General features: G+C 44.5%; 2 protein-coding genes across 7 annotated transcripts in view; one reads left to right on the top strand and one right to left on the bottom strand.

Annotated features, from left to right (window-relative positions):
- The window catches only part of VOPP1 (VOPP1 WW domain binding protein), a 148,843-nt gene that overhangs the window by 104,345 nt on the left and 19,504 nt on the right, over window positions 1-24,994 (top strand). For 3 of the 6 annotated variants that reach the window (XM_036994957.2, XM_036994958.2, XM_073239179.1), the window contains exon 3: window positions 16,246-16,382. In XM_036994957.2, the coding sequence (XP_036850852.1) occupies window positions 16,246-16,382 (137 nt within the window). Of the gene's footprint in view, window positions 1-11,221; window positions 11,300-14,282; window positions 16,146-16,245; window positions 16,383-24,994 lie in introns of those variants that run through there. The other 3 variants (XM_036994955.2, XM_036994956.2, XM_036994954.2) reach the window with 3 other exon arrangements.
- Window positions 12,015-24,994, bottom strand: part of LOC118967753 (LanC like glutathione S-transferase 2) — a 177,603-nt gene continuing 164,623 nt past the window's right edge. Inside the window, exon 9 of the mRNA XM_073239176.1 lies at window positions 12,015-12,690. Within this exon, the coding sequence (XP_073095277.1) occupies window positions 12,560-12,690 (131 nt within the window). The 3' untranslated portion in view covers window positions 12,015-12,559. The remainder of the gene's footprint in view (window positions 12,691-24,994) is intronic.

Here is a 24,994-nt window from a genome sequence, read left to right as displayed (position 1 = left end):
AGCAGGGGAGCCCCAGTCGCTAAGGCAGAGTTGTTTTTCTCTTTTTTCCCCACATGCCCATCTTTGTACTTCCCTAGACCTGCACTATTTGCTTTGTTAATATTTGTTAATTCTGTAAAGGCAGGGACCATGTGCTTGGCCTCAGTAATAGTTTATAAGTGGAATCTCTTCTCTTGTACTTGCTCTTTATTCTCCTCCAATATAGTCCAACTATCAGTGAGGCAAATTTTTGTAGGTATGAAACTATATAGTTAATAACTCCTTTTTTTTTCTTTTATTAAGGTATCATTGATATACACTGTTATGAAGGTTTCACAAAAACAACATGGTTATTACATTCACCCTTATTATCGAGTCCCCCCCATACCCCATTGCAGTCACTGTCCATCAGTGTAGTAAGATGCCACAGAGTCCCTATTTGTCTTCTCTGAGCTACACTGTCTTCCCCGTGACTCCTCACACACCATGTGCACCAATCATGATACCCCACAATCTCTTTCTCCCTCCCTCCCCACCGGCCCTCCCCTTTGGTAACTGCTAGTCCCGTCTTGGGTTCTGTGAGTCTGCTGCTCTTTTGTTCCTTCAGTTTAGCTTTGTTGTTATACTCCACAAATGAGGGAAATCATTTGGCACTTGTCCTTCTCTGCCTGGCTTATTTCACTGAGCATAATATCCTCCGGCTCCATCCATGTTGTTGCAAATGGTAGGATTTGTTTCTTTCTTATGGCTGAATAGTATTCCATTGTGTATATGTACCACCTCTTCTTTATCCATTCATCTACTGATGGACACTTAGATTGCTTCCATTTCTTGGATATTGTAAATAGTGCTGCAATAAACATAGGGGTGCATATGTCTTTTTGAATCTGAGAAGTTGATTTCTTTGGGTAAATTCCTAGGAGAGGAATTCCCGAGTTAAAACTAAGGTAGAATTTTATACAACAGACCTTACATACTGTTCCATAATCCTGGGGGCCATCCAGTCATATATCCAGGACCCTCCACACTCAAGGGGAGGGGATCATGCAGGCTGTGTACACTAGGGGACAGAATCTTGGGGCCATCTTCAAATTCTGCCTGCCACATTATCACATCTGTCATGAATCTAACATAATTGCTAAGCACTGTGCAAATTCATGATAGGAAGCAGTCCCATCTCCTGTTGTTTACAATTAGTGTCTGAACTCTACCTATTCTAAGAGCAAGAAGTCCATCATCCCCCTTGAATGCTCCCTGCTCCCTCCACACACACCCATACATGGGTGGCTCAGGATTATTGAGACCCTTGGGGAGGGGGCACCAAGCTGTGGCTATGGACAGTGCTCTGAAGCATACTATATGGTGCTGTTGGGGCAGTGCTGGGTCCTTGCTGGTCCAGCCCTGACCCAGATTCTGTCCCTGCACTGCCCCCCACACCACCTTGGGCATTTCATTTTCCCTTGCACTCTGTGCTCAACCATTCTTCCCCGTGACGTGCCCATGGGGCCTGTGGAGCCAGACCTGGAGGGGCCAGCAGCACAGCCTCCCTGGAGCCAGCAGCGCTGAGGCCCTGGTGCCAGCACAGGATATTTCTGTGTGGTCTCTGCTCAGATGTCACCTTCTCCATGAGTCATGCCTGAACACCCTAAAACTGTATTATCTTCCTCCCCTCCCCCATGCTCTCCACCCCGGGACCCTGCTGTATTTTCCACCAGGGTGGAACTGATTGCCCTGATCACAGTTCATACTTTTCTTGCTTACTGTTTATCTCCTTGTACAAGGAAAGCTGCTGTACTACAGGGACTTCTGTCTGGGTTTTTGTTGCTCCACCCCCAGGACCCAGCACAAAGCCGAGTTCCTAGTAGCACTCAGTGGCTTTTTGCTGGATGCATGGATTGTGAAAACCAGCATCTGGAAGCACACATTTTGGTGCTCTGCCAGCTGTTGGTTGGATAAAACAAGTTCAGCAGATCAGCTTATGTCACCAGCTTATTATACGAGTATCTCATCGATATCATAGCATATTTTACCCGGTAGATAAAAATTCCTGCTAATGGGCAGCAGAAGGGCTGGATGTGAATGCTTCTGAATCACGTGTAGAGTGCTGTGTGTGGTGGTGGTGGTGGTGGTGGTAGTGATGGTTGGACAGACTCTCAGTTTGCCCTGAAATGACAGAGGTTTTAGCAGCAGCTGGGTGTTGAGTGTTTAAAGAGATAGAAGCCCCTGGAGCCAGCCGAGGAGCAGCTCAGGTCTGCAGAGCTCCCCTGTAACTCCTAGTGCTCTGTCTCAGCCATATTTCTGGGCAGCTGTCTTCCACACATTTTTCTATGTAACACAAGCCAATTTGTATTGAATTATCTACAAATTCAGTGTCTAAGATCTTGGATCAAGTTTTTCTCCCAGCTACTTTTTTTTTTTAAAGAAAGTTGGCAGCAACCTGGATCACAATAAATGATCACTTAATATTACTGAGAGTCCACCTTCCTCCCTATCCCTCCATCCACTGGCACTTGGACTCAAGTTGGTCTGTGAACGTTTCTCTGTAAATGCCGAAGTGCATGACCCAAGGATGTGACCTGTCTTTTTTTTTTTTTTTTTTTTGAGAGGGCATCTCTCATATTTATTGATCAAATGGTTGTTGACAACAATAAAATTCAGTATAGGGGGGTCAATGCTCAATGTACAATCATTAATCCATCTCAAGCCTAATTCTCGTCAGTCTCCAATCTTCTGAAGCATAACGAACAAGTTCTTACATGGTGAACGAATTCTTACAGAGTGAATAAATTCTTACATGGTGAACAGTACAAGGGCAGTCATCACAGAAACTTTCGGTTTTGATCATGCAATATGACCTATAAACCATCAGGTCAAATATGAATATTCATTTGATTTTTGTACTTGATTTATATGTTGATCCCACATTTCTCCTATTATTATTATTATTTTTATTTTTATTTTTTATTTTTTTTATTTTTTATTTTTTTTTTTTTGAGGGCATCTCTCATATTTATTGATCAAATGGTTGTTAACAACAATAAAATTCAGTATAGGGGGGTCAATGCTCAATGTACAATCATTAATCCATCTCAAGCCTAATTCTCGTCAGTCTCCAATCTTCTGAAGCATAACGAACAAGTTCTTACATGGTGAACGAATTCTTACAGAGTGAATAAATTCTTACATGGTGAACAGTACAAGGGCAGTCATCACAGAAACTTTCGGTTTTGATCATGCAATATGACCTATAAACCATCAGGTCAAATATGAATATTCATTTGATTTTTGTACTTGATTTATATGTTGATCCCACATTTCTCCTATTATTATTATTATTTTTATTTTTAATAAAATGCTGAAGTGGTAGGTAGATGCAAGATAAAGGTAGAAAACATAGTTTAGTGCTGTAAGAAGGCAAATATAGATGATCAGATGATCAGGTGTGTGCCTATGGACTAAGTATTAATCCAGGCTAGACAAGGGCAGCAAGACATCCACGGATGCAGAAGATTTCTCTCAAAGCAGGGGGGGTGAGGTTCTGAGCCTCACCTCTGTTGATCCCCAAATTCTCACCTGATGGCCCCCCTGCGACTGTGCCTGTCTTAGGTTGTTCCTCCCTTGAGGAATCTTACCCGTCTCTGGCTAACCAGTCATCTTCCGGGGCCATACAGGGAAATGTAAAGTTGGTAAGTGAGAGAGAAGCCATATTGTTTGCAAAGGTTAGCTTTTTACTTCTTTGCAGATTTATGCCCTGTGGCTTCTATGCCCAGCACTTGTCTCGAGGTATCTTTACCACCTGGAGGAATTATGATACTCGGTAAATTCGATATGAGGCACGAATTCTATTTAAGGTTTGTAATTAGGAAGGAAGAAGAAAAGCTATAGATGTAGCATATGAAGGAAACTTGGGAGAATTGATTATTTCTTTGACATATCTTCTTGTATAGTACCTTAAGTATGTATAGGTTTTAAACTACTAACTAATTTGCACACACATATTAACATAATAGGAATACGGTGACATAAACAAAGCAAATCTATAATTACCAGCCATCTCCAGTGAAGCCAAGAAAACCATTTAGGCACCCTAGGCATTTGTGAAAATTTATCTATGATATGATGGATATTGTCCAACTGTACTTGAACCATCAGACAAATTAAAGCAGCCCATTTCTGGGATCTGTTCACATCCCATATGTTCTTTTAACCATAGATAGTCTATAGTCATGAGATTTTGGGGTGCTACAACTTGCACCCCTCCCAACTCCTGGTTGAGTTCCAACAGTACAGATCCAGTCAAATTCGTTGTCTCACTGTATGCACATGCCAGCGTAGACATCTCCCTCCTCCTTCTTATGGCAAGTCCAGGAGACGGTGGGCTGGATGCAGCCACAACCGCAGCATCGTCCGGATCCCTGTGGAGGCTTTTTGATGATCATCCCCCGGCACGAGTCCTCCAGAGAGTGCTGATGCCGGAAGCTCCTCCTCATATCGTATCTTAGTTCATTTTCTGGGTATCCAAGCTAGGCCTTGATCTTCTGCGTAGAAACAAACAGACCCTTTGCCCACACTTTGACATGCCCTCTATACCACTGTGCAGAACTCATTGGAGGTCAGCACACAGTAACTGCTTTTTTTTTTTTTTTTAATTAAGAGAAAGGAATATTATCAGAAAAGAGTACCTCCATAGCTGATCATCTGACACCCTTTAAGTGATCAACATTAAGGATATTTAAAGCATGCGTTGATCTTTGATTTACCAATAGTTTTATCCTGTTAAGGAGTAATCCCCCTTTTCTTTCTTTCTTTCTTTTTTTTTTTTTAAATTTTTAATCTACACTTACCTGAAGAATACTATGTTTACTATGCTCTCCCCTATATCAGGTCCCCCCTAACAACCACATTACGGTTACTGTCCATCAGCTTAGCAAAATGTGGTAGAGTCACTACTTGTCCTCTCTGTGTTGTGCAGCCCACCCTCCCCTTTCTCCCTCCCCCCCATGCATGCTAATCTTAATACCCCCCTTCTTCTTCCCCCCCCTTATCCCTCCCTGCCCACCCATCCTCCCCAGTTCCTTTCCCTTTGGTACCTGTTAGTCCATTTTTGGGTTCTGTAATTCTGCTGCTGTTTTGTTCCTTCAGTTTTTCCTTTGTTCCTATACTCCTCAGATGAGTGAAATCATTTGGTATTTCTCTTTCTCCGCTTGGCTTATTTCACTGAGCATAATACTCTCCAGCTCCATCCATGTTGCTGCAAATGGTTGGATTTTTCCACTTCTTATGGCTGAGTAGTATTCCATTGTGTATATGTACCACATCTTCTTTATCCATTCATCTACAGATGGACATTTAGGTTGCTTCCAATTCTTGGCTATTGTAAATAGTGCTGCGATAAACATAGGAGTGCATCTGTCTTTCTCAAACTTGATTGCTGCGTTCTTAGGGTAAATTCCTAGGAGTGGAATTCCTGGGTCAAATGGTAGGTCTGTTTTGAGCATTTTGATGCACCTCCATACTGCTTTCCACAATGGTTGAACTAATTTACATTCCCACCAGCAGTGTAGGAGGGTTCCCCTTTCTCCACAGCCTCGCCAACATTTGTTGTTGTTTGTCTTTTGGATGGCAGCTATCCTTACTGGTGTGAGGTGATACCTCATTGTAGTTTTAATTTGCATTTCTCTGATAATTAGCGATGTGGAGCATCTTTTCATGTGTCTCTTGGCCATCTGTATTTCTTTTTTGGAGAACTGTCTGTTCAGTTCCTCTGCCCATTTTTTAATTGGGTTATTTGTTTTTTGTTTGTTGAGGCGTGTGAGCTCTTTATATATTCTGGACGTCAAGCCTTTATCAGATCTGTCATTTTCAAATATATTCTCCCATACTGTAGGGTTCCTTTTTGTTCTATTGATGGTGTCTTTCGCTGTACAGAAGCTTTTCAGCTTAATGTAGTCCCACTTGCTCATTTTTGCTGTTGTTTTCCTTGCCCGGGGAGATATGTTCAAGAAGAGATCACTCATGTTTATATCTAAGAGGTTTTTGCCTATGTTTTTTTCCAAGAGTTTAATGGTTTCGTGACTTACATTCAGGTCTTTGATCCATTTTGAGTTTACCTTTGTATATGGGGTTAGACAATGGTCCAGTTTCATTCTCCTACATGTAGCTGTCCAGTTTTGCCAGCACCATCTGTTGAAGAGACTGTCATTTTGCCATTGTATGTCCATGGCTCCTTTATCAAATATTAATTGACCATATATGTTTGGGTTAATTTCTGGGGTCTCTAATCTGTTCCACTGGTCTGTGGCTCTGTTCTTGTGCCAGTACCAAATTGTCTTGATTACTATGGCTTTGTAGTAGAGCTTGAAGTTGGGGAGTGAGATCCCCCCTACTTTATTCTTCTTTTTCAGGATTGCTTTGGCTATTCGGGGTCTTTGGTGTTTCCATATGAATTTTTGAATTATTTGTTCCAATTCATTGAAGAATGTTGCTGGTAATTTGAGAGGGATTGCATCAAATTTGTATATTGCTTTCGGCAGGATGGCCATTTTGACGATATTAATTCTTCCTAGCCATGAGCATGGGATGAGTTTCCATTTATTAGTGTCCCCTTTAATTTCTCTTAAGAGTGACTTGTAGTTTTCAGAGTATAAGTCTTTCACTTCCTTGGTTAGGTTTATTCCTAGGTATTTTATTCTTTTTGATGCAATGGTGAATGGAATTGTTTTCCTGATTTCTCTTTCTATTGATTCGTTGTTAGTGTATAGGAAAGCTACAGATTTCTGTGCGTTGATTTTGTATCCTGCAACTTTGCTGTATTCCGATATCAGTTCTAGTAGTTTTGGAGTGGAGTCTTTAGGGTTTTTTATGTACAGTATCATATCATCTGCAAATAGTGACAGTTTAACTTCTTCTTTACCAATCTGGATTCCTTGTATTTCTTTGTTTTGTCTGATTGCCGTGGCTAGGACCTCCAGTACTATGTTAAATAACAGTGGGGAGAGTGGGCATCCCTGTCTGGTTCCCGATCTCAGTGGAAATGCTTTCAGCTTCTCGCTGTTCAGTATAATGCTGGCTGTGGGTTTATCATATATGGCCTTTATTATGTTGAGGTACTTGCCCTCTATTCCCATTTTGCTGAGAATTTTTATCATGAATGGATGTTGAATTTTGTCAAATGCTTTTTCAGCATCTATGGAGATGATCATGTGGTTTTTGTCTTTCTTTTTGTTGATGTGGTGGATGATGTTGATGGATTTTCGAATGTTGTACCATCCTTGCATCCCTGGGATGAACCCCACTTGGTCATGGTGTATGATCCTTTTGATATACTGTTGAATTCTGTTTGCTAATATTTTATTGAGTATTTTTGCATCTACATTCATCAGGGATATTGGTCTGTAATTTTCTTTTTTGGTGGGGTCTTTTCCTGGTTTTGGTATTAGGGTGATGTTGGCTTCATAGAATGAGTTTGGGAGTATTCCCTCTTCTTCTATTTTGTGGAACACTTTAAGGAGAATGGGTATTATGTCTTCTCTGTGTGTCTGATAAAATTCCGAGGTAAATCCGTCCGGCCCCGGGGTTTTGTTCTTGGGTAGTTTTTTGATTACTGTTTCAATTTCTTTGCTTGTAATTGGTTTGTTTAACTTTTGTGTTTCTTCCTTGGTCAGTCTTGGGAGGTTGTATTTTTCTAGGAAGTTGTCCATTTCTTCTAGGTTTTCCAGCTTGTTGGCATATAGGTTTTCATAGTAGTCTTTAATAATTCTTTGTATTTCTGTGGAGTCTGTCGTGATTTTTCCATTCTCATTTCTGATTATGTTGATTTGTGTTGACTCTCGTTTTCTCTTAATAAGTTGGGCTAGAGGCTTATCTATTTTGTTTATTTTCTCAAAGAACCAGCTCTTGGTTTCGTTGATTTTTGCTATTGTTTTATTCTTCTCAATTTTGTTTATTTCTTCTCTGATCTTTATTATGTCCCTCCTTCTGCTGACTTTAGGCCTCATTTGTTCTTCTTTTTCCAGTTTTAATAGTTGTGATGTTAGACTATTCATTTGGGATTGTTCTTCCTTCTTCAAGTGTGCCTGGATTGCTATATACTTTCCTCTTAAGACTGCTTTCGCTGCATCCCACAGAAGTTGGGGCTTAGTGTTGTTGTTGTCATTTATTTCTATATATTCCTTGATCTCTATTTTGATTTGTTCATTGATCCATTGATTATTTAGTAGCATGTTGTTAAGCCTCCATGTGTTTGTGAGCCTTTTTGTTTTCTTTGTAGAATTTATTTCTACTTTCATACCTTTGTGGTCTGAAAAATTGGTTGGTAGAATTTCAATATTGTGGAATTTACTGAGGCTTTTTTTGTGAGCTAGTATGTGGTCTATTCTGGAGAATGTTCCATGTGCACTTGAGAAGAATGTATATCCTGTTGCTTTTGGATGTAAAGTTCTATAGATGTCTATTAGGTCCATCTGTTCTAGTGTGTTGTTCAGTGCCTGTGTGTCTTTACTTATTTTCTGCCCGGTGGATCTATCCTTTGGGGTGAGTGGTGTGTTGAAGTCTCCTACAATGAATGCATTGCAGTCTATTTCCCTCTTTAGTTCTGTTAGTATTTGCTTCACATATGCTGGTGCTCCTGTATTCGGTGCATATATATTTAGAATGGTTATATCCTCTTGTTGGACTAAGCCCTTTATCATTATGTAGTGGCCTTCTTTATCTCTTGTTACTTTCTTTGTTTTGAAGTCTATTTTGTCTGATATTAGTACTGCAACCCCTGCTTTCTTCTCACTGTTGTTTGCCTGAAATATGTTTTTCCATCCCTTGACTTTTAGTCTATGCTTATCTTTGGGTTTAAGGTGAGTTTCTTGTAAGCAGCATATAGATGGGTCTTGCTTTTTTATCCATTCTATTACTCTATGTCTTTTGATTGGTGCATTAAGTCCATTTACATTTAGGGTGACTATTGAAAGATATGTACTTATTGCCATTGCAGGCTTTAGATTCGTGGTTACCAAAGGTTCAAGGTTAGCTTCTTTAGTATCTTACTGCCTAACTTAGCTCGCTTATTGAGCTGTTATATACACTGTCTGGAGAGTCTTTTCTTCTCTCCCTTCTTATTCCTCCTCCTCCATTCTTCATATGTTGTGTGTTTTGTTCTGTGCTCTTTTTAGGGGTGCTCCCATCTAGAGCAGTCCCTGTAGGATGCCCTGTAGAGGTGGTTTGTGGGAAGCAAATTCCCTCAGCTTTTGCTTGTCTGGGAATTGTTTGATCCCACCATCATATTTAAATGATAGTCGTGCTGGATACAGTATCCTTGGTTCAAGGCCCTTCTGTTTCATTGCATTAAGTATATCATGCCATTCTCTTCTGGCCTGTAGGGTTTCTGTTGAGAAGTCTGATGTTAGCCTGATTGGTTTTCCTTTATAGGTGACCTTTTTCTCTCTAGCTGCCTTTAAAACTCTTTCCTTGTCCTTGATCCTTGCCATTTTAATTATTATGTGTCTTGGTGTTGTCCTCCTTGGATCCTTTCTGTTGGGGGTTCTGTATAATTCCATGGTCTGTTCGATTATTTCCTCCCCCAGTTTGGGGAAGTTTTCAGCAATTATTTCTTCAAAGACACTTTCTATCCCTTTTCCTCTTTCTTCCTCTTCTGGTATCCCTATAATACGAATGTTTTTCCTTTTGTATTGGTCACATATTTCTCTTAGTGTTGTTTCATTCCTGGAGATCCTTTTATCTCTCTCTATGTCAGCTTCTATACGTTCCTGTTCTCTGGCTTCTATTCCTTCAATGGCCTCTTGCATCTTATCCATTCTGCTTATAAATCCTTCCAGGGATTGTTTCACTTCTGTGATCTCTTTCCTGACATCTGTGATCTCCTTCCGGACTTCATCCCACTGCTCTTGCATTTTTCTCTGCATCTCATCCCATTGCTCTTGCATTTTTTTCTGCATCTCTGTCAGCATGTTCATGATTTTTATTTTGAATTCTTTTTCAGGAAGACTAGTTAGGTCTGTCTCCTTCTCAGGTGTTGTCTCTGTGATCTTTGTCTGCCTGTAGTTTTGCCTTTTCATGGTGATAGAGATAGTTTGCAGAGCTGGTACAAGTGACCGCTGGAAGAGCTTCCCTTCTTGTTGGTTTGTAGCCTTTTCCTGGGAGAATAGCGACCTCTAGTGGCTTGTGCTGGGCAGCTGTGCGCAGACAGGGCTTCTGCTTCCTGCCCAGTTGCTTTGGGGTTTATCTCCGCTGTTGCTGTGGGCTTGGCCTGGCTGGGGCTGTTCCTCCAAATTGTGGAGCCCCGTTGGAGGGGGAGCAGCCAGGAGACTATTTATCTCCGTAAGGGGCCTCTGTGCTCCCTGCTGCCCAGGGGGTTAGAGTGCCCAGAGATCCCCAGATTCCCTGCTTCTGGTCTAAGTGACCTGTCCTGCCCCTTTAAGATTTCCAAAAAGCACTCCCCTTCACAAGGCGCTGGGTTCTTGCAGGTGTGGATGTGGTCTGGATGTTGTCCTGTGTCCTGTGGTCTCTATTTTAGGAAGATTTTTCTTTGTTATATTTTCATAGCTCTATGTGTTTTTGGGAGGAGATTTCCACTGCTCTACTCACGCCGCCATCTTGGCTCCGCCCCCTCACTTAAGTATTTTTTTATTTATTTTTTTCCTGTGTTTCCACAATCCAGCTGCAAAAATGTGACCTGTCTTTTTAAAAAGGTTGGGGAGGTGCTGTTGGGGGAGGAGGCCAGGTGGACTCCTTTGGAGCCTACCCTGGGTCCTTTCCTCAGCAAGGCTCTTTCTGGGTTAGCTCTTGGGGAAGAACAGCCCCTGAGCATGCCACCCAGGCTTGTGCCTGTCTGACAGGAGAACCTCTGCTTTCGCCCTCCCTGGACTGGGCACAGTGTTCCCCTCATTTGACCATCGTCGGGGACTGCACACTGAGGAGGAGCTACCACAGGGGACACCAGTTTGCTGTTGAGCTTCCGTCTGGTTGCAGAGGTGGCTGATTTCATGACAGTGTGCCCAGAAAGACAGCACTGTGATTCATCCCAGGGCCATGCAGTCAGCATGGTGCTCTGACCACGTCCATCAGTCCTTCTCTTTGGGCCACCAGATGGACAATAGCCGGCTCTGCTGTGTTGTGGAATGCAGTGCTGGCAGTCCTGTCCTGGTCACTGAAATGGGCCTGGGCCTCATGACGTGTCTGGCCCTGCCTTCCAACCCAGACGCTGACCAGCCTGTGCCCCTCTCTCCTACAGATGCCGCCCTTATGAGGACTGCTGTGGTTCCAGGTGCTGTGTGCGGGCTCTCTCCATACAGAGGCTGTGGTATTTTTGGTAGGTCACAACTCTTGCTGGTCTCGGATGCCTTCCCTGCCTAGCCCTGGGCCTCTGCCCTGTCAGTAGGGTCACAGCCAGTTACAGCATCTGCACTTGAGGTCGGGGCCTGTAGTGGAGCCTCGAGGCAGAAAACAGGTATGTGTGGATTGGCTTCAGGATGAGCATTTCTGCTGCAGAGCCCGCAGAAGGCTCGTTCCTGTTTCCACAGGCATATGGCTGGGGAAGATGAGTTGTTCTTCTGGAAGGTGGGCTGGACAACAGCCTTATCCCTCACAGCTCCTCCACAAGTGTCTGAAGGGGAGCTGAGGCTGATTATCTTAAAGAATCAGAAAATCTACAAATCTTGGGATAGCTTCTGCTGGAAATTTTCCCCATTCAGCCCATGTCAGCTGGATCCTAACTTCCAAGACAGGCAGACTGTATCCTTGTCCATCTTCCAGCTCCACTGAGGGAGGCTGGAAGAGCTGCCTGAAGTCTGTGAACCTGTGCCTTGACTGCAAAGCCCATTAACAACAGGAGACTTCTGTGGATCGCTGGCCTCAGGGGACACCTGCTGGGGTATGTCTGAGGATCGATTTGACTCTGCAGTAAGAGATTGCTTCCCAGGTCAGGGTGGCAGAGCTCACGTGGGAAAGGATTTGCCTGAAACAGGGACCCCTGTCTCCTCTGCTCCCCTGAGAGTCATGCCACAAGGCAGACTCTGCAGTGTTAAGACTTCGCTGCTTTCAAGACGTAAGGTTCATTGTAACTCTAAGCTTCTGGCATTACTGACTTCTAAAGACTGTAAGACCTTTACTGAGCGTATTACAGCAGCCACTTTTTGTTTTTCCCTCCTGCCAGCTGTCCCCCATGAGTGACTAGAGAAGGCTCCAGCAAGTGGGCAGTCCACGTGCCATGATGCCTTTGAGCCTCCATTCATACCCCCAGGACCACCTCCATGGTGGGGCACTGGCAATTTGGGGACTAGACTCACCTTCACACTAGGCCCCAACATGGCCTCCCCTGACATCCTCTGTCTCTGTGTCACCACTTCTGACAGCTTCCTGAACAGTGGCATGTGGATGCTGGCTTCTTCCCACCCTATAGTTGCTCGTGCTTAAAACTCTGTAACAGAAGGTGAATTTTTTGCTGCCTAAGATTTTCCAAGTGTGAACAGCTCTGTGTTTATTCAAGGTGGAGGGGATAGTACCACAGCCGGGGAGGGGAGCCCGAGGGGGTGGCCTTTCGGAGCTTTGCCTGGCTTCATGATGCCTTCACTTAGGTGTTTCCTCCATGGGCCTGGTGGTAGAAGCAGCAGGGCCTGCCCGGGGCAGGGATCCTGAGAGGGTTCAGAAGAATGTCAGGTTGGCCTGAAGCACCTGATGAATGTTGAGGTTGTGGAAATGCTCCTAAAAATTGAAAACAAGAAAACTTGTCAAAGTTCAGGTATTACATGATTATAAAGAAAAAACTGAGAGTGCAGGAGAACTGTGAGAGCCTGGCAGCCAGAGCAGCTTCTGCTAGCCTTCCCGGGAAGCTGTAGCTGAGCTGACAGCCAGGTGCTTCAAGCTGTTGTCCCGGTCACTTGTCATAGCCAGGGCCTGTCACAGAGATGGCACATGGGTTTGCGGGATCCTAGCACAGAGTTGTCCCATGAGTGCCATCAAATGAGAGCAGGTCTCGAAGGTCAGTGTGCCAGATGCCAGATTGGAGTCATTAGTTGAGGTTCTGACACCAGTTTCTAAATGAGGGTCACAGCCAAATACACCTTGGGATGTGAGTCTGCAGTGTCTGTCCAAGGTCAAAGGATGCTGGGTTCTGCTGTGCCCATTCCTTCTCAGTATATCGTGTCTGATTGTACCAGACACCAGGGAGAAGCCCTCATGGCGGTCAGGGTCCTAAAAGAGACAGATGTCTAATCACGTAATTACATGTGGAGAGTTTTAAAGCAGTGCTCTGCATACAGATCATGGCGGTCTGTTGCCAGAAAAGTTGGGAAAAGCTGCCAAGCTTCTGACCAGGTCTCAGCGAAGGTGGTCCTCACGAAGGGACCAACACATGGCAGGGCAGGGACGTGACAGGAATGGGCCTGGGGAGAGAGTGAAGGGGCACGTGTGCTTGGGCAGGTTCAGGGGAGAATCACTGGAGGGGAGGCTGGGGGTGGACGTGGATGGAAGGGCTGCCCTCCCACCTGGCTCCCACCTGGCTTTGAAGGACTTCTGTCTGCTTCCCATAAAACAAAGGTTTTGCAGGAGAATGCTTTCAGAACCCTGCCAGCTCCACAATCTCGAGTGATCTTAACCATGATGGTCTAAATGAAGTAATCAGAATTAGGAAGGGTAGACTTGTGGCATCTAGGCACAGCTGGCAGGCAGCACTGGGTGGGCCCCACTGCCGGGCTCCCACACGAGCTGGGCTGTAGCCTGGCGGGACTGCTACCTGGTACGGGCATGTGCAGGTGAGAACTGCTGGCCAGGTGCTCAGACGGTAGGAAGGGATCGAAAAAACAAATAGAATTGAAGAAACCAGATTACTTTTGATGCTAGAAAAGGCACACACTTCCTCTCTTAATCCCTGGAAAGGTCTCCACACCTGCTCAGCAATGAGAGCACACATCCAGAGAGCAATCGCCCTGTAGCTCATAGCATTTCAAGGAACTGCTTTTCTTACTATTCCCTCCTTCCCACAGCTGACCTCCCACTCCCTTTTGTCTCCTTATTCCTGTAAGCTCATTCCCCAGACCCCCTTGTCAGTTTCTCTTACAATAAGTTTTCCTCAGACTAATACTTCAATAAGGCACGAATCTGATGATGATCAACACCTCAGCTGGGGGTTGGTCTCCTGCCACAAGGCCTTGTCTGTCCCTGCCTGGTACTTAATTTGCTTGCCTTCAGTCTGTGGGGTGAGGTGCAGTGTCTTTATTTGTCTAGGAAAAAAATACATTTTATTTCTTAATGTAATCAACATTTTGGCTTGCTTTGTGGAAGAGACCAAGATCTCAGATGGCTTCAGCAATTTCCAACCCAGGGAGCTGGTCTCTTGGGAGTGAGCAGTACTGTCATTTGAGAAGGTAACCCCATGTGCCTCTCTTTCCTTTGTATTTCCTCTCAGAGATTGACGGTTGGACCCCGTGTTGAATGTAATATTATCATTGAGTCTACCTGCAGGAAGTTAGTCCTAAGAGATGAAGCTGTCCCCTTTGTGATTTCAGCATCTCTGCTGAGATCATCTCACTCGGCCAGGCCCCTGCACGGCTTGGACTCCCCTGGCGCCAGGACTGCCCTGTGAGCCCCGCCCCGTTCTGCAGCCCGCAGCCCCGCTCGCCTCACGCTCCCAGCCTTCTGTGCGGGAGGACCTGTGCTGCTCTGCCCGCCCGGACCGCCCTCCCCTTTACTTCACCTTTCTTCCCCTCCTTCAGAGCTAAGCTCAGATGTTGCTTTTTGAAGGTAAAGAAGCCCTTCTGATCTTCTCACTGTGACAGATGCCCTTGTTAAAACCCCTTTTTGCACTGAATTGTACACATAAAAATGGTGAAACCGGTCAGTTATGTGTTGTGTATATTTTACTGCACACACATATAGACCCTCCTCTGTGTGCACCTTCACTTGAGTTCCTTAGCACTTCCCAGAGTTGTAAATCGATAGCCTTATAAACCCGTTGTCACTGTCCCCGGCCTCTGTTAGAATTCGAGTTCAGCTCAGCAGTCTCGCTCCCTGTGATGTACAGCGTGGTGCTGGGAGCGTACCAGGTGCTTAAACATTACCTGTTGAGTGAATAACGAATTAGAATGCAGATCAGAAGCCCACAATTTCATCCCTTTCCTGAATCGTTTCCTGTCTTGTGCTCTGATCTTTCTTTCTGCTCAAGTTCCAAGGTTGTCCAGTGAATACATGCTGACTGACCAATGGACATCACTTAAGTTACTCTCAAAGGCTTTGTCATCTATGCTTTTGTTAAATTCCACGTATGTTTTTGACAATGATGCAGCCAGCTGTGCTCATACATCTTTCACAAGGCTGTTTACAGCCCAGACACAGCATGGATATATGGAATGAGGTTCTGGAAGGTTCCGTGAGTCCTATCTTACTATCAGTTCAGAGTTGGGTAAGAGTTTCCCAGTTACATCTGTGTGGGAGAGAAAACTGGCCCTTCTCAGAATGACTCCTCCTATTTCTAGAAACACAGGGTCGAGTACAAATATGAGGTGGGAAAATGGCCTTCACTCGTTTGTTAGTCATTCTTGAATGCTAGCGATGTCAAGTCACTGAAATGCTTAGACGAGTTGGGCAGCTGCCTTATGGCGGTCAGCTCTACCGTCAGACTTTAGGGTCACGCTAGGAGAATGGTCAGCCGTACTTAGACCCTAGAGATTTTAATGCTGTAGCTTTTTTATTGATTGTGAGTATTTTCTCTGTTCTTAGAGTTGTTCATTAAGGTGTGCTATAGGGAAAGGCACTACTTAAAATGTCTTTATATGTAATAATGGGAAGAAAACTCCTGGGGTGGATAAATGTGCTAACTCTTGTTGCTTTCACAGGGAAGAATGAAAAATGGGGGAAATGGATAGTGTGGCAAGGGCTGGGTCAGCCATAGTGTTCAAACAGGATGGAGATGGCATCTTTGTTTGACTAAAATACTGAGTTGAGGTCAGAGCCATGGACAGGAAAGTAAATGCGTCAACTCACTGAAGCCGCCTAATCATGTGGAGCTATTTGAGACACAAAGCTCACTTCAGGAGCTTCTTGGTGGGAGTGGCCCCCATCCTGGGACACCCTAGAAGTCTGCAGGCCAAGCGTCTCCCTAATGGCATCCACCCAAGAACATCCTGGGGAAAATGTCCAGGGGAAGACCACCAGGAGCCAGGGTGAGCCCGCCCTCTGATCTGTGCACTCAGGATTCGGCACTTCTGGGTCCTGGGGCACTGCTGACTGCGTGCGCTTCGCCTCACCCTGTGCTCTTCTCAGGTTCCTCCTGATGATGGGTGTGCTCTTCTGCTGTGGAGCTGGCTTCTTCCTCCGGAGGCGCATGTATCCCCCACCGCTGATTGAGGAGTCTGCCTTCAACGTGTCCTACACCAGGCAGCCCCCAAACCCCACTTCAGGTCAGCCAATCCCTCCGTCCTTGTTTTTCCTCCCTGCAGTCTGAGTGTCTCTGTCAGCATTTGAAAAGCACTTGTAAGCACTGCCATGGAATATGCTAGAAAAAAAAATTCAGGCCATGTTCATTCATTTAAGTTCTGATGATCAACCTCCCTGTGCCTTTGCATTGTTAAAAATATGCAGTGTCTATTGGATTGTGTGTCTGTCACCTCATATCCTTACCTAATTATCGATGTACCTTTTATACATGGTTATGCAGTTTGTATATGCATATTGTTTGCTCTCTGTGTTTTTTTCCTTAAAAATTATTTCATGTGTAAATTTCCCTACTGAAACAGTAACATCCCTTCCATTCTTAATGCCTCCAGACCAAATATTAATTAACTGTGTTGCTATTTGTTGTGCATCTACTAGTATTCCAAATACCTATATACAGGGCAACTATAGACATTTTGCACCAAGTGACATTTTGGCCTCTTTATGGAACACTTCCCACAGTGATGCCCAGAGTCAAAAAGAGTTAGTAGTCTTATAAAATGCCGCCTCAACTATGTACAACTCGCCTGTACTGTAGTGGGTGAATTCCAGCCTCCCTTAGGACACAGACTAGTTGGTATTCGGACATTATTTGTGAGGTGTTTCCCTTCCCTCATGGCATGGTGTGGTGGAGCCAGGCAGTTGGAATTGCTCCCGTGCACTGTGCACACCGCTCTGCTCCCTGTCACACTTTATGTCTGAGGAATGGGAGGAGGGGCTCTCTCCATTCCTTGCCCACCAAGGGTAAATGCACAAAAGCATTTCCTGCCTTGGTTTTTACAGAGCTTCAGTTACACAAGAAGAATAAGTCCCAGAGATATGCTACATAGAATAGGACTTACAGCTAATAATATTGTATTGTGCTAAGAGGATTGATCTTATGTCCAGTGTTCCTATCACAATAATTAAAATAATAATAATAATAATAATAAATTTGGCAGGCAGGAGGAAACTTAGAGTTGATGGATAGGTTTATGGCATTTATTGTCATGGTGTACATTTATCTCCAAACTCATCAAGTTGTATACATCAAATATGATCAGCTTTTTGTAAGTTAGTCATACCTCAAAACAGTGGTTTCCAACAGAAAAAGAGAAGAGTAGGGATTGGGTGTAAGAAGACATGGCTTGCTTCTGTTCTCCTGAGGTGTGCTGTGCTCAAGGTACAGAGACAGTCTCTTATTGATTTACTCTTAGCTTTCTTCCACCAGATGCTTCTCAGTGTTTTCTTTTAAAAAGAATCCTCTTTATTATTTTTTTAAAACATTACTCAAATATCTGAACATGTATTTTCCACAACAATTCAGAGATTGCTCTACCTTAAACTTTCACTTAAGGTTAGTGCCCCTTTTCATATGTAAGTGGATTTTTATTCTTTTGTATTTGGAAATACTTGAATAGTTTGAAATTGTGCTGTAGCATAGGGTAAAGGGCAGTTATGATGGGAGACCAAAACTAGTTTTCATCTGGATTAGTCTGAGTTCTCAGTCCTTGATTTTTTTCAAGGAGACAGTAGATCAGAGAAATGGGTCAAAGACTTCAGAATTAATTCTTCCTTTCTGTCTCCAGTATGTGGATTTGTGACACAGATGCTACATGTCCTCGGTCTGCAGCACAGACCAGGTGTCAGCTGTGTTGTCCTTGCTGGGCCAAGTGGAAGTGGGAGCAGGTGATGCTTCCCATTGCTTGCCCACAGCTCCCCTGGGGCGTCCATGGCCTCAGCATTTCCAAATGGGAGGTTGGTGCATCCTGTGTGCCCTCAATGCCCACCCTCATTTCCTTCCTGCATCTCAGTGTACCTTGTCTGCAGCTGGAATCCTCGGTCCCTGTATCAACCACACAAATAAACAGGAGTCAGATCCAACCACATCTAACTTCAGACTCTAATCCCTGGTGATTGCCTGCTACAAGTTCCCTGAGAGTGGTGTCTTCCAGCTCTTCTCTGCCTTACACATGGCCACCAGAAGATTCTTTAAGGAGGAAGGCAGGTGCATAGGTCATGTCATTCTTGTGATTAAGGCTCAGGTTGTTCCAGCAAGCCCAGACTCCTTAGCCAAGTGCCCAGGACCCTTCACCTTCCCTGTCCCTCCTGCTCTCTCAAGTCCTGCCATCTCTCTGGACCCCTGTGCATCTCCTTCTTCTACCTGGAAAATGCCTCCATAGTGAGATTGTCCAGGCCATTTCCCTCCCTGCTCTTCCTGTCCTGGTTGCTCTACCAGGTGCTTTCACAGCATGTATTGTGGTGTTTTAATCCTTTGTGTATACTCTGGGACCCCAGCTGGCCAAGTGCCTCTGCAGGACTCACATCTCAGCCACCAAGCTGACTCATGTCTGAGTGAATGGGATTGAGATTTACTGGGGCCATACTTGGAGCCTGGAGCCCAGGTTTTCGAGTCACTCACTCAGCCCATACCATGTACTTACTAAGGTGCTGCAGAGACATGGGTGCTGGGGTACAGCCTGGGTTCCAGCCCTTGTTCACCCCCTCATGCATTGCATGGTTTGCACAACCACGTGTGGGAGCCCTGTGCAACTGTACAAATAGCTATAGCCACTGACTGAGTTGAGGGCTATGGAGAAAACGTCCTGGATACTGGGAAGCCATATAAGCAGGAAACTTGATCTTGGGCCAGATGGAGGGCCTGAAGAGTATGTGAGAATATGTCATGGGAGCTAGTTGGGGAGGGGTGCGATGCTGAGAAGTGGCCAGTGAGGTGCTTGCATCTGCCTTTCCCACAGCCTTGAACATGCCTACCCACTGCAGAGCTGCAAACAGGTCTTCAGCCCCAGTGGCCATGGTACCACCTGCAGGATGCTTTTGATGGTGGGATAAATGTAGGGATCTAGGGCAGGAGAGACACCAACTAAAATATTGAGTCTGTCTGCAAACAGTGGAGGAAGAGCACAGGTGAATGGAGGGCCAAGCACAGCATCTTGAATGTCTTGGGGAAAGTGTGGTTTGAGCCTATTCCATTCTGCGATTGAGGGTATTCAGGAAGCAGGGCCTTTTATTTTCTTCCTAGACATCCCATGATGCAGTAACCACTGGGTCCTGGGGAGAGAGCCCATTCATGACCTGTTGGGAGGTGTTGCTTTGGGTGCCCCCACCTCTCCACACCTCCATCCCTGTTGTGTACTTCTTACAGGCCTATCATGGTTGGAAATAGTCAGTCCCTAAATATACCACAATATCATATGAAAACGAGGCTTGCTGTGTTCCCTGGGAGTATACAGTCTCCGTAACTTCACTGCAAAATCAAGGGTTCATCATTTGCTAACAACACAAAGGTTGGGAAGAATTTAAATGCTTTTGTTCGATTATTTAGAAGTAGTAACATTGAAAAAAGTAGGGTCCCTTGGTTTCTAAATGATTTGGGTCTAGACCCCATCTCACCCTAGGGTGGGGTTCATCCCCTGTGCAGCTGTTTGCTGAGAACCTGTAAGGCTTATGGCCCCGTGCCTGTGGGAGTGAGTGTGCAGTGTAAGAGGGCCACATGGGGCTTGGCAGTCTTGCAGAGAAACTGAGTGCACTGACAGTACATGGCAGGCCCACAGGATAAAAATCGGGCCCAGAAGAGGCCTGGTCAGTGCTAAGGAAGACAGTTCTGCCTGAAGCATGGGGCAGGGCCTGTGGACTTGCTGGGGTGGCTCCATTTTCCTTCCACCACTGGTCTGGGTAGGGGAAGTGGATGTTGTTGAGCTTTGCTTCTTTATGAAGAAAAGGCAGAAGGTTTTAGAGAACCAGTGCTCATGTACTGGAGGGCAGGTGGCCAGGATTGGGTGGCAGCTACTACCCTGCTGTGCTAGGGGGCATGCAGCAGTGTTGAGCGGGGACCAGCCTCACAGTCCAGCATGGCTGAGTGTAGAAAAGCAGAGGCCTGCACGTTACAAAGATGATTCTACCAGGCAGGGTCTGGGGAAGCATGTGGCAGCATTGTTTCTAAGGGTTAGATGTGGGTCAGACCTAACAAGCTAGGTCCTGGGGCTAAGGTTCAGAGGTGGGACTCCAAGTCTGCCAAGAACCAGAAAAACAAAGACTGAAGTTGCTTGTCGAAGGTCTCAGAGCCTTTGATCCAGCTCATCTGGGCCTTGCACTGGGGTGCAGGAGCTATGGAGAAGCTGTAGTTCTGGAACAGAGAGGCACCAGCACGGGGCTCAGGAAGCCTGAGGTCTGTGAGAACAATGAGCCACTGTCCCTGCTAGGCTCAGCACAGTCTCTCCAAAATGACATTCTGTGAGGAAAAGTGCTGCTTGTTCACTCAGTCATATCCAGAAGCTGCCCGCATGAGACTGAGGAAGTCAGAGCCCCCAAGTCCCTTCTGCCATGCTGACAGGGTGCATGGGTGCACCCTCCTTGGCAGAAGGGAAAGACATCCTCTCATTTGTCCACTCAGCAAACAAGAGCTGACTGGCAGCATTTCACACAGGGGAGGGGTGTGGGATATCCTCCCCACCCTTTAAGAACTTGCAGAGTGGGGCAGAGGAGATGGCGTCAAAGTACAAACTTCCAGTTGAAAGATAAATAAGTTCTGGGGGTGTCACATACAGCATAGTGACCATAGTTAACAGTACCGGGTTATATACCCTAAAGTTATTAAAAGAGTAGATCTTAAAAGTTTTCATCCCAAGGGGAAAAAACTTGTGTAATCTTGTGAGATGATGGATGTTAACTAAACTTACTGTGGTGGTCATTTCACAATCTGTACATATATCAAATCATGTTGTACACCTGAACCTTCTACAATGTTCCATGTCAATCATATCTCAATAAAACTGGAAGAGAAAAGCTTTTACAGCAGTAGGAAAAACATAAAAATCTTAGCTGAAGCAGGGCTGTGAGTCTGGAGGAGAGCGGGGCAGGGTTTCAGACAGGTCTGAGCAGTGGCCTCAGCTGGACTTGGTGCAACAAGACAGCATGGGGAGGGGGCGCTAGAGGGTACAGAGGAAAGGGTGACGCAGCTCCAGTCTCTTCATGTATATTTATGTGGTCACTAGAGGCACTGGGGTCAGGATCAAGGCCACATGAATTTGGCAAGGCAAGTGTGAGGCTGTGTGTGGGGAAGAGGATGGTGGGTGATAGGTTTGTTGAGAGGCCCTGATCTGCCTGTGTAATCACATAAATGCAGGAGATGGGAGGGAGTTGCCAATAATGGTATCTGTGGTGTTAATATGGTTTGAATTTTCTTTTAAAGATAGTTTCCTTTAATGTGACTAATTCTGACTTAAAGAAATTAAAATAGATAATGGAGTATTCTCACTGAGAGATGGATTTTCATCCCTTCTTGCAGTACATTTGTGGTGAGTCTGTTGACTGCTTCCTGAGAGTTCTGATGTCTCCATCCTGTACTAAATCTGTCAACTCACAGTGGCAGCAGTGGCCTGACTAAAGGATGCCAATTGCAGGAAAATGTAAATAGTAGGGAGTGTGTTTTGACAATTTAATTACCATCCAAATCCAAGCTGAAACACAAACAGGGCTGCTTCAGTTGTGAGGACAATCTGCCTCTCAGAGCCTGTGGAGTTAAGTGTCACTCTTCCTGAAGGGGCTGGTGTCTCAGATATGCAGAGGACAGCCCTGCAGGCCCCTGTCCCCATCTCTAATCCTGGGGCTAAGGTTTCAGTTGTTTATTTTCTGAAGAAACTGCCAGGGGTTGGGAGCAGGTGTGCAGGGGCAATGGGCTATGAGAGCCCTGTGCCCCCATAGGGACCCTTGTCCATTCCCCTCCACTATGCTGCTCTGGGTGACTTCCTTTAAGATGGAATTATTTTTGAATTTATGGTTTTGGTGAAAGAAAGGAACTGGAAATATGTTTAAAAGCCATAAATGCCAATGTATTAACATAACTCTCATAGATACCAGAACACTCCTTACCAATTCATCCCTGATGGCAGAAGGTAAATGATTAACCAGAGAATTAGGTCAGGGGGAGGGGAGAGGTGTGGTTTTGAGAGCTGAACCCAGGAGTGTTTACTGCCTCACAGCATGTAACCCATAGAAAGCAGTAAGAAGCACATAATAAAAGTATAAATTAATTGCACAAAACAGAAACATAGATTTGTAAATCTAAAAGTTAGTGCTTAGTTAAAAATCAATAAAAGTCAATGACAGTACAAGTACCCCACTGATAAACCTAATCAATAAAGAGAAAAAATAAAAAATAAAATAATAAAACATGACAGATACAAAGGAGATTAAAAATTGCAAATAAGTGTCGATGTAATGAAAAACCTTTGCCAGACAGGCAAGTGTGCATCACCAAAGAAGCACCAGAACATTCAGAAGTTCAATAGCTAAGTCAAGGAAGAGTTTTTAATTTTCAAAGAATTAGCTTCCAGAATGGCTCTGAATTCATATGTCATCCTTGAAACTTCTAAGAAAAAGTTCATTTCCGTACTATATGAAGTACTGCAATGTATAGAAAGTTAGGAAATCTCCCTAATTTATTTTTTAAAGCTAGTGTAACTTGGAAACAGACACCAACAGAAAATTATATTGAATCATGTTTAGAGAGCATAAGTACCAGGAGGCTGAATTAATGTGTTGAAGAATACAACTCCTTTTGGATTCCTGGACCCAATTCCGGTGTGGTGTGTGTGTGTGTGTGGAGGGGTGGGAGGGGGTCTTCCCATGCACAATACCAAGCAATTCTCAAAACACCAGCATGGTGTCCTAGAACTCAACTCAATTCTGATGTATCTGCCCGGAGACAGCACCCGATTCCCTGGGTTAAGGGCTCCGTCCTACAAGACTGCCCTCCACCCGCCACTCCAAATGCTGGTCCCAAGCCCCACATAAAAGATACAAGTTAGGGAGGAACAACCTAAGACAGGCACAGTCGCAGGGGGGCCATCAGGTGAGAAATTGGGGATCAACAGAGGTGAGGCTCAGAATCTCATCCCCCCTGCTTTGAGAGAAATCTTCTGCATCCGTGGATGGTTTATTGCCCTCGTCTAGCTTGGATTAACACATAGTCTACAGGCACACACCTGATCATCTACAATTGCTCTCCTACAACACTAAACTATGTTTTCTACCTTTATCTTGCATCTACCTACCATTTCAGCATTTTATTAAAAATAAAAATAATAATAATAATAAAGGGAGAAATGTGGGATCAACATATAAATCAAGTATAAAAATCAAATGAATATTCATATTTGACCTGATTGTTTATAGTTCATAATGCGTGATCAAAACCGAAAGTTTCTGTGATGAATGCCCTTGTACTGTTCACCATGTAAGAATTTATTCACTATGTAAGAATTCGTTCACCATGTAAGAACTTGTTCGTTATGCTTCAGAAGATTGGGGACTGACGAGAGTTAGGCTTGAGATGGATTAATGATTGTACATTGAGCATTGACCCCCCTATACAGAATTTTATTATTGTTAACAACCATTTGATCAATAAATATGAGAGATGCCCTCTCAAAAAAAAAAAAAAAGATACAAGTTAACAGCCAGATAAAGAGAGACATAGGGCAAGGTCCCAAATAAAGGAGCTTTTTCTATCCTTGTGGAGCTTGGAGCCTGGCTCGGTGGCATGTGGAGGGGTTCTGGTTCCCCAAGTGTGGAGCCTCTCTCTGACAGAGAAGCAGGACCCAAGAGAGTGGTAAGCTCTCCTCAGGGGTTTTTGTGAGGGCTTCATTGCATAGTCATGATTGGCTTAATTATTGGCTCTTGGCTGATTCAACTTTCAGCTCCACCATTGGGTGGCGTCCAAAAGCCTCTCACTAACATGACAAGACACCGATTTCACTTTTTTTTTTTGGTATCATTAATCTACAATTACTTGAAGAACATTATGTTTACTAGGCTCCCCCCTTCACCAAGTCTCCCCCCACATACCCCATCAGTCACTGTCCATCAGCGTAGTAAGATGCTGTAAAATCACTACTTGTCTTCTCTGTGTTGCACAGCCCTCTCTGTACCCCCTGCACACTATACATGCTAATCATAATATCCCCTTTCTTTTTCCCCGCCCTTGTCCCTCCCTTCCCACCCATCCTCCCCAGTACCTTTCCCTTTGGTAACTATTAGTCCATTCTTGGGTTCTGTGATTCTGCTGCTGTTTTGTTCCTTCAGTTTTCTTTTGTTCTTATACACCACATATGAGTGAAATCATTTGGTACTTGTCTTTCTCCGCCTGGCTTATTTCACTGAGCATAATTCCCTCTAGCTCCATCCATGTTGTTACAAATGGTAGGATCTGTTTTTTTCTTATGGCTGAGTAATATTCCATTGTGTATATGTACCACATATTCTTTATCCATTCATCTACTGATGGACATTTAGATTGCTTCCATATCTTGGCTATTGTAAATAGTGCAGCGATAAACATAGGGGTGCATCTGTCTTTTTCAAACTGGAGTGCTGCATTCTTAGGGTAAATTCCTAGAAGTGGAATTTCTGGGTCAAATGGTATTTCTCTTTTGAGCATTTTGAGGAACCTCCATACTGCTTTCCACAATGGTTGAACTAGTTTACATTCCCACCAGCAGTGTAGGAAGGTTCCCCTTTCTCCACAACCTCGCCAACATTTGTTGTTGTTTGTCTTTTTGATGATGGTGATCCTTAC

The sequence above is a fragment of the Manis javanica genome, chromosome 6, assembly GCF_040802235.1.
Source record: "Manis javanica isolate MJ-LG chromosome 6, MJ_LKY, whole genome shotgun sequence".
Taxonomy (NCBI): Eukaryota; Metazoa; Chordata; class Mammalia; order Pholidota; family Manidae; genus Manis; species Manis javanica.
The sequence above is the reverse complement of the archived record's forward strand: the minus strand, read 5'-3'. Positions and strand labels throughout refer to the sequence as shown.